Source organism: Montipora foliosa, chromosome 2 (genome assembly GCF_036669935.1).
Source record: "Montipora foliosa isolate CH-2021 chromosome 2, ASM3666993v2, whole genome shotgun sequence".
Classification (NCBI taxonomy): domain Eukaryota; kingdom Metazoa; phylum Cnidaria; class Anthozoa; order Scleractinia; family Acroporidae; genus Montipora; species Montipora foliosa.
In genome coordinates, this window is record NC_090870.1 from 19,451,743 (window position 1) to 19,461,742 (window position 10,000).

The window sequence follows — 10,000 nt, forward strand, 5'->3', positions numbered from 1 at the left end:
GCATGTTTTTAGACCCGATAAAACATGTGCTGCAAGTTCTTTTGAATTGCTTCAAAAATATTCCACAAAAAGCTTTTCCCTCAGGAGTCCGAACAAAGGGTCAGATTGTGAGAGGAGCATACCTGTAGGAAAAGCAAGCTATTTGTTATTTTGCTTTATATAAAGAATTCGATTGAGGAGTGTTTTATCAGGTTTAAAGCTTTAATTATGCATGTGACATTTTATCAATGACCTGATAGGCTGTTTTGCTTACGAATTATGAATGAATTTTTGGAAGTCACATAATTATATAAACCAGAAAGGGATTTTGACGAAATTGCCAACTGGACGATGTTTTCTGATTTTCTTTCCATTCAGTCTATATTCACACAGATGATGACTTAAGTGAAGTCTGCTTAAGGTTTTAGCATTAGCCTAAATTAACCATTCAATTAAAACCCAAAAAAAAAAATTAACAATAATTTTTGTTATTCCATGAGCATATTTTGGATATGAGTTGGCTATAACCAGTCTCCTATCCAACAAGCGTGATTGGAATAAGTAATAGAGTGGTTTTCAATTGAGTGTCAAAAGTAATTAAATAATTACTTTGGTTTTGCATTACTTCACTCAGTGATTGGTTCAAAGTTCTTACGCCACTTTTTCAACCAATCAGAAGTGAAACCAAAACCAACCGTAGCTCACACTTTTGATTGGTTTGCTGGATTGTCTCCGTCCTTTTTGATTGGCCAAAGTAATTACTTTGGTTTTGGTTTTACGACACTCATTTGAAAACCGCTCTATTACATGTAGCATAATTACGTAAGTGATTATTGAAAATTCTCTGTGCTGATCTGTCAAGGTGACAGACAAAGAAATTAATAATTATTGTTGTTTTAAAGAAAATTATGCATATTTTTCAAATAATCACTTATGTAATTATACTAAAACAATAATTAATTTTTCATTCACCTCAGGCTCATTAGATATTGGTGAATAAAAGCCTTCACTGATATTCACCTCACATTTAGCGAATTAATGTTAAATATTCAACTTTCAAGCATAGCCTGATTGTTTTTACTTTAGTCTATTTATGGATCCAGTTAATGATTAACATTTGGTAGTGTAAATATGTTTCTCTTTATATTTTGTAGAATTACAGATGCTCATGATGCAGACATCTAATCTGAATTCTCCCTTGGGAGCAAGTGGTGTTCATCCCTCAACACAGCCTCGTGAACAAGCAGGAAGTGACATACTGGACTCAGAGGTGGAAAAGATCCAACTTGATAAGAGCAACATCCTACTCCTTGGGCCTACTGGCTCAGGTACAAAGATACTAACTACATACATGTAGACTTCAGGAATTCATTATTATTGAGTTGACCTGTAGAGCACTTAGCATACAGGGAAAGGAGGGAGGGGAAGGGATTTCATTGTTAATACGTTGCTTGGACCTGCGTGGCTTCAGATAATAATTTTATTATTATGGTCCACTTAAGGGCATTTGTGCATTTTGGATAACAACGATATTAAATTTCTAATTTCTATCCAGAGCATTTAAAATTATTTTGGATTATACTGTAAACCTTAGGGTTATTGCCACTACTGTAATGAACTTAAGACCCAAGAATCACTTGCATTGTAAGACCATGTAACTTTTACCTACTGTAGTCTACAAATTTTAATTCTTCATTCGCTGAGCTGCCATGACATACACTGTACTTCTGTTTCACCCAATTTTCCAAAACAATGAAGTAAGAGCTTCAGTAACAGTGCTTGATAGTCATAGGAGAGAATGATTTGTAACTACATGTACTAACAAAAGCCTGTACATGTAGCTTTAAATATAATAACTAAATTACCGTAAGCTTCTCTTGTATCTTCTAGGAAAAACTTTGTTAGCACAAACTATAGCTCGATGTCTTGATGTTCCATTTGCAATCTGTGATTGCACTGCCTTGACACAAGCTGGTTATGTTGGAGAAGACATTGAATCGGTCATTGCAAAACTCTTGCAGGTTAGCCTCGTGCAGTAATTAACAGGAGTTATTCTGCTCTTTGCCTGTAATAACAATAGAAATAGTAAAGCAGAAGCATCTTCAATCAGGATGTTTATGTCGAAAGGAGAAAGGAGAAAGGTTTCGGCGAGCGGAAAACAGTGAAAAAAACTTTCTGACTCCTTGGTTTAGTACTCTCTTTTGAATTTCTTGATATGTTGTGGTGTTAAAAATTGCCATGTCATGTCTCTGATTGTTTTCTACTATAGTTGTGGTAGTTCAATTTTATCCCCTTGAGTTTTAATTTTGTTTTAACCAGTTCAAAATTTTTGAACCAGTTTAAATTTTTTAGACTGGTTTATTTTTATCAACTGTCAGAAATTGCTTTTTTCCTTTTTTGGGGAGATGTACTGTACAAATGTAGTTAAAAACAATCGCTTGTGTTTTGGGGTGTTCTAAAAAAGAACTAGACATTTCTTTCCTCCGTTCTACTTCTGTTAACCCTGCATGATCTTCCCCACTGCCTTAATTTTTTATCCAATCCAACCTCTCCTTCACAGAGATCTATCCCCCTTTACCTTCCACGTAGCTCCCACCTGGATGACCGCAGATACCCAACCCTTCTACAACACTTCTCACAGACATTTCGCACTTCTCAAGATTTTGCTTTTTACTCACCCAAACAGGAACTTGAAATCCCTATCTCTGGATCTGCAGCCCACTCTCTTATCCACGTTACCACACAAGCAACTCATGCAAATTTAACAAATACGACACCTGAAACTTTCAGGTGTTTCTAAGAGACAATAATTAAATTCTCTAGTTAACTGCAATGATCATTTTTCAATGTTGTCAACATGTATAATGCGCACTTAAAAAATATGTTTTTCTTTCATCCTTGGGAAAAAATGTTGTTTGGATCTCATCTTTGGTATGGTTTGTGCTTTTAACTAATTATTTACCTCTTTGTTGTATTGCTTTCCTATTGTAGGAAGCAGGTAACAGTGTTGAAAGAGCCCAGCAAGGTATCTACTTGGTTACAGTACAATATTTGAAAATTATTTTCATGCTCAAATATGATCAGGTTTAGCCAGTTTGTACTGACTTCAAAGCACAAACATTGGCTTTTTTAGATGTCCAGTACAAATACGGAAGTAAGGCAGACTCGTTAAATGTGGTTCAATCAATCATCTTTAGTTTAATACATGTGAATTCTACTCTAATCTGACTGAATAATGGGCATTTTTCTGCACGTGGCGTTGTCATCTAGCATTCCCGTTCTTTTGCTAAATCAGTCTAATGTGTCTAGGACATCTTCGATGTCCTCTATTGCTTTTGTCCAGAAATGCTGGAAATTAGGTGAATGCTTAATTTTGATATACAACAGTTACATACTGTAAAGAGGACCATCAAGAACCCATTGACTCCTAAATTCCCATTCCCCCAAATTGACAAGTAAAATTGTCTGGCATTAGGCAGAGTAAAATCCGTCAAGTCTCACTTCTAGCAGTCAAAGGGTTATGTTTATGCATTTCGTACCTATTTCAATCCTATTTTGCTTGCCAATGACATGGTAAGGTATGTTTCCATTTGTCGTGATTAGGAATTGTGTTCTTGGATGAAGTTGACAAGATCAGCTGTGTTCCTGGAGTGCAAAATCTGAGAGATGTTGGTGGAGAAGGAGTACAACAGGTACAGCTGTGGCACCTGGCCACCTTTATACTAAGTAACCTCGCCTTTGAGTAATCTTAATTAATAATTATTCTGGTCTCAACTTGTTTATTAAAAGATCTACAGTGTAAAAATTGGAAAGTGGAAAGAGATTTGAGAGTTTGAGTGGCGCCACGTTATACTGTGGTCAGTAGGTATTTCAGCAGTTTCTGCAAACAATACTTCGTCACTGTTAAAGTGTGAAGCTTATTTAGCCAAGAACAGAGAGCTCTACTCACTGGGGAAACTTAAAATCAGATCAAGTCATATCAACTGTTGTTGTTCTTGTGTTTTTTTTTAAGAGAGGGGGAAACTGGAACGAGAAAAACCCCATGAAGCAAAGAAGATAACCAACAAATTCGCCCCACATGTAGGGTGATGTGGCAGCTCTCGTAACGTATGATGTGATTGCCTCGCTACTCTACCCAAAAGCAAAAGACGAAACAATAATAGTAGAAACAATGACTTAGACTTCAAAACAATAGAAGCTGCTCACAATACCAAAGAACAGCAGGTTACGAGAGCTGCTTCACTACTGCACATTATGACATTGAGTCTGGGAATCGAATCTCGGCAACATTGGTGGAAGGCCAGTGCTCTCACTACTGCGTCAAACTCTTGCCTGATGCACAAATCTGGAAATATGATAGATGTCTTACTGATCTCCTTTCTTGAGCTGGGTCGTAAGTTACGGTGCCATTGGGGAGCTTAAGCAACGCCAACGGCGACGGCAACGAGAACGTCACAAATTTGCATATCTAGTGGGTAAAAACAATAGCTTTGCACGCCCTGCTCGTGCGTTTTTCACTTTTGTCCAGTCCGTTGCCGTCGTCAGCAAAACAACAACGTGAAATAGCCAAGTTTTTCGTTTTATGAAGAACGTCAGCACTTGAGGATAAATCTTCATTTTCTCGCCTAAAATGAAGTGCCGTTCCGACTGGTCTCATCTTTGAGGAATTACCACACCCTTGTCATATTAAAAACGTTGAAATAGTCACGAAGCGATTAAAATAACGCAAATTTATATTTTGAGATGACGTTCTCGTTGCCGTCGCCGTTGTCGTTGCTTAAGCTCCCTAACAACTCGTGTCCTCCCGACTACGCATAAATTTATTGTAAAAAACGAGGGCAGAAACTTTCAGTTGTACCCACAAATTCGTTTAGTACGAGGTGTTGATCAGGCCATCTTATTTCCATTCAGGGCTTGTTAAAGATTCTTGAAGGCACAACAGTCAATGTTCCTGAGCGGAATTCGCGCAAAATCCGAGGCGACAGTGTATCAGTGGATACTACAAACATCCTATTTGTCGCATCTGGAGCCTTTAATGGACTAGATAAAATTATTAAGAGAAGAAACCAAGAAAAGGTAGATTTAAGACCTTAAAGGAAATTTAAGACTTGCAGTACCTGATAAGTACTTTGACTTTTACAACTTGCATCTTGTAAAACTACAGGCGCCCCAAGCTCAGTGTGATGGAAAGCCAACTAAAATATTTATAAGGATTTGGACGAGAATCCCGATAAAAGGCTTTAGAAGATAATTATCTGAAAAAAATTCTCAATTAGAGCGTTTTTCAAAAGAGTGTCGTAAAACCAAAACCAAAGTAAATATTTTGGCCAATCAAGGAGGACGGAGACAATCCAGTAAACCAATCAAAACTCGAAGTAATTACACGTAGCTGACACAAAGCGCGGGAAAATGTGCACGCACGAGTCACGATTGGTTTTGGTTTCACTTCTGAATGGTTGAAAAAGTGGCGTGAGAACTTTGAACCAATCACTGAGTGAAGTAATAAGCAATTCACTAATTACTTTCGACACTCAATTGAAAACCGCTCTAAAAAGCTTAACTTTATTGCCATTGTAGGTCGCTACCTTCCTGTGTGGTTATTTTTTAGATCCGATGCGATTTGAGCCATTTTCAGTTTCTCGGTTGTTTTATTATACCGTTGACAATCGAGAAATTGAAAAATGGCTCAAATCGCATCGGATCTGGAAAATGAGCACACAGGAAGAAGCCGGCGACCCACAATGGCAATAAAGTTAGGCTTTTTAATTGAGAATTTTTTCATATAATTATCTTCTATTAAGCCTTTTATCAGGATTCCCATACAAATCCTGACTGTATTTTAGTTGGCTTTCCCTCGCTCTGAGCTTAGGATGCCTGTGGTAAAACGTCTCGCTTTTAACTGAATATCCCATATATCCAAGAACAGGTGAAAGGCTTACGCGATTCTGTCTAGGTATTTTCGACGTGATAATCAATTTGTATGGCAATGTTATGAGACCTAACATGCCAACCAATATGCTCTCGCAGCCGTCTTTATAGCAAAACATGTGGTGATTATATATATAAGAAATTTTATGAAAGCAGGCACCTTATTTTCAAGTGAGAACATAAAATGTCGCCCTTGCTGCCGTCTGCTTGGCAGCAACTAACAAGCAACAAGCTGTATTGGAAGCGGTGAATGCCGGACAATTTGCCCCACAGACAATTACCTTAGCCCAGTATCACCCGACACCATATTATTGCAGGAAACGTGGCTCTTTGTTAATGAGCAGTTATTTTTTGAAAGAATCGAGCCTTCGTCACGAATTTTCAATTCAAGTTTTATTTATAACAGTGTGTTGTTGTTTGACTCAGGTTATAGGTTTTGGTGCCCCAACAAGTGATAGAGGCTCCAAACAGAAACATCTTGACATCTTCAAGAACTCGCAACCAGATGTGAGGGATGACAACGCTGAGCGGGACAAACTCCTTAGCGTGGTTGAAGCGCGGGATCTGGTGGAGTTCGGGATGATACCCGAGTTCGTGGGTCGACTTCCTGTGGTAGTAAGTCTGCATTCGTTGGATGAGGATTCACTTGTCAAGATCCTGACTGAACCGAGAAATGCACTGGTTCCACAGTATCAAGCACTCTTTACCATGGACAAGGTTGGTGTTGTCAAAACCATTTTTTTCAAAATTATCCTTTGTTCTTTTAGATTATTGGTCATTTGACATGGAAACTTCCTTTTTAGTGTCAGTTTTCCAACATATTGTATTTCCTAGGTGGAGCTAAATCTCAGCCCAGAAGCTTTAAAATTGATTGCTAAACAAGCATTGGAAAAGAAGACTGGAGCTCGTGGTTTGAGAGCCATACTTGTAAGTGGTAATATGTACATGTACAACCTCGGGAAGATAATATTTCTTACCTCTCCCTCCTCATTTCCATCTTTTCCCTCGTGTTTCCGTACGAGAGTTTAAACTTGTTTATCGTTTACGTGTTTTCTCGGAAAAGTGGTTTAATATGCCGGGAGTAGTCGCTTGAGTGGTCTGAACGGATAGTTGGTTTAGATCAAGGATAGATTACACCACTACAATAGATCGTTCTCGCGTGACGTCACGAAAACTGTCACCGTCATATTAGTGTACCACTGGGAAGTGGCACACCGATGTTCTGTGTCTACATTTTGACGTCATCCGTGATCTAATACTGAACAGAAGCTTGCCAGCTTGGAATATATTTGTTTTACGTCGTATGATCAGGAAACCAAGTTTTAATTTTGACATTATATGTCCGTCTGCCGGGATTATTTACCAGGGGCGGGTTCCTGAAAGGTGTAATAACTCTATTCCGGGGATAAATTTTCCGGAATAAGGCACATTTATCCCTGGAATAGAGTTATGACATCTTTCAGGAACTGGCCCCTGATAAATACGTACCTACATTCATGTACATACTTCATTTAAACTCGAATAAATTGGAACTTGTTAGGCCCCTAGCATAAAAAGGTAATGTCGAGTTAACAAAATGAACATTGGCTAAGAAATAAGAGGATCTTCGTAACAATGTTTAAATGTTAAGAATTAAAAAGTAAATCAATTCACTGATACAACATAATTAATAAAACATGGATGGTATGGACGCAACAGGATGTTTAAGGATCTAAGTACAACATAGGTCACACGTTAACGGCACTTTCGCCAGGTTTGAGTGTTTCTCTGAATATTATAAAACAGTGAGATTTCCATTCAAAAATGGCCAAATGTGAACCTCTGTGTTTGTTTTAGTTTACTTGTCGTAGCTGCTTTAGGGCGTTAACAAAAACCCTACGATGGTGTCCTTCGAGCAGATCAGAAAGAAGTACACAACGAAATACATACAAACTTTTTTTAAGAACACAGTAAAAACTTCACTTATCATGCAATACCTAAAATACAATAAAAATCGGTCCTTAGTCGAAGTTATTAAGATACTGTTTTACAAGGTTGGCACGTGGGAGCCTAAACCTTCCTCTCTATAACGTATGATAATATTGCAATATATATTAATATTGAGAGTTACGAATAGAAAATAATACTTGCAAAGACTTCGGAGCTAGTACATGAAGTATTTTAAACATTCGAACCCTTGAGCTTTTCCCGCCGCTTGGAAGGACTGTTTCAATATAGTGTGTTGAGAAGAAGACTGGCGTTGGTATAGTAAGAGGACATTATGATTACCCTATCCACCATTTCGGCAGTTTTTGCAGTTTGTTACATAGCGAAATGCTAAGTTTCATCTCAGACGGAAGTGTAGTAATTAAAATGGGGTTGAATCCGCCCCTAATTTTTCGTAATATGTTTGTGTTTCCCTGCCAGATTCTCACCGATGCTGGAAAAATACTGATTTTATGATTTGCTCTCCACTCTAAATTTCCGAGACTTCTTTTAAACTTGAACGAAATGATATATGAAATGAATCATATTTTAAACTGCGGATATGAAATCGAGCGAAGCCACGATCCTCGCAATTATGAACGCAATTTTAGCAATTGCGTAGAGAAGCCTGAAAAATTCAGGACTTCAACGGGATATTTAACAATTATTCTACGAGGGCGCGCTGGATATGAAGTGATAGATAACCAACGAGGCGCGTAGCGCCGAGTAGGTTATAATCATTTTTTAGTATAAAGACACAGGTGATTATACAAAATCGCGTGCTCTCATTGGCTCGCTATCTCGGATTATCAGCCGATAATCGCCTTGACGGACAAAATGTAGTGATTATCGGTGAATATTCACCTTGACTTCGTCTCGGTGAATATTCACCGATAATCACTTCGCCTTCGGCGAATAATTGTTAAATAAATACCAGAATTCATGCTGATCAATAGCTTCTATCTAACATGATAAAACTAGCATTTGCTATTTAAACTTCTGGTGGGAATCAGGTGTCCATTTTATCCGAGTGGTTTTCGGCTACAATCCACGGCATTTTCATGACTGCCTTTCCTTTGCTCTCGTTTTGTTTTTTTTGCCCCATGTAATATATGAGGTTTTTTTTCACGTCCTAGGAAAACCTACTGTTGGAGCCCATGTTTGATGCTCCGGGATCCAACATTCGGGCAGTATATGTTGATGAACACGTGGTACAAGGGGACAAAAAAGCTGAATATATTCTAGCCCCAGAAGAAGAGGTCCCAATGGATACAAACGAGGCTTTCAACGAAGAGGAACTAAGATATGCTGGGGATGCCTCCTCAAGAGTGTAATATGTGATCAATGTCGACACTGACATCCTCTCTAATGTGTAAATGGTCAATGTGTTTCATTTGGAGCAAATCATTACAACTGCTGATACGCTGAAATAAGAATTTCACAATTTATCGTAGCTATTTTATTGTATAAAAGCCTTCAAAATAACCGACGTTTCTGGCAAAGGCACCCAAACGATCGACTAAGCGTTTCTCTCAGAGATAAATACTTCGCTTTCAATTCTGCATGCTCGATGTGATTAATGTAAAACGAATGTCGGAAGAAATGGTTCTCAGTGGAAATTTTCTTCTTTTTTTTACCTTTTTCCTCTCAGGAAAAGATTTTTTCTTATAACCTGATTGTACAAAGAATTTAATATCTGATAAAGACATATCGACTTGTATGGCAACTTGTGTTTTCTGCAACGTATTTTTGCCTTAATAGATTGGGGCCAAGGGCTGCGTAAATGACGTTTGGCATGAATGACCGTGAATTACAGTATCGCATAATTATGAATAATCGAAGATGGCTGAAAGGAATTTTAAAGCCCTTTGTCGAGAATTGTAAAATGATATTATCTAGTTCCTTGGGAAGGAAAAGCTTCATACAGAGGTCAGCGACTTCCAAGAGAGACCAATTACTAATCCTAGCTTGAGTGATCGTTTTCTTAGGTTGAGAAAAACTCTGTAACCTCAGGTGTCGATCTAGGATGGCATGCCCCCCATCAGTGTACCGTATTATCTATTTTGAGCCCGGCTACTGGTATTTTGCATTTAACACGAGCATCTTCCTGTGGCTACTTAATTGCGGA

The 10,000-nt window shown here is 38.1% G+C and overlaps 1 protein-coding gene across 1 annotated transcript in view; it reads left to right on the forward strand.

Annotated features, from left to right (window-relative positions):
- LOC137992623 (ATP-dependent Clp protease ATP-binding subunit clpX-like, mitochondrial) overlaps positions 1-9,592 on the forward strand; it is a 15,802-nt gene extending 6,210 nt beyond the window's left edge. The window contains exons 5-12 of the mRNA XM_068838060.1: positions 1,134-1,307; positions 1,870-2,000; positions 2,971-3,004; positions 3,583-3,671; positions 4,891-5,055; positions 6,334-6,624; positions 6,742-6,834; positions 9,009-9,592. Of these exons, the coding sequence (XP_068694161.1) occupies positions 1,134-1,307; positions 1,870-2,000; positions 2,971-3,004; positions 3,583-3,671; positions 4,891-5,055; positions 6,334-6,624; positions 6,742-6,834; positions 9,009-9,206 (1,175 nt within the window). The 3' untranslated portion in view covers positions 9,207-9,592. The remainder of the gene's footprint in view (positions 1-1,133; positions 1,308-1,869; positions 2,001-2,970; positions 3,005-3,582; positions 3,672-4,890; positions 5,056-6,333; positions 6,625-6,741; positions 6,835-9,008) is intronic.
- Positions 9,593-10,000: the final 408 nt, after the last annotated feature.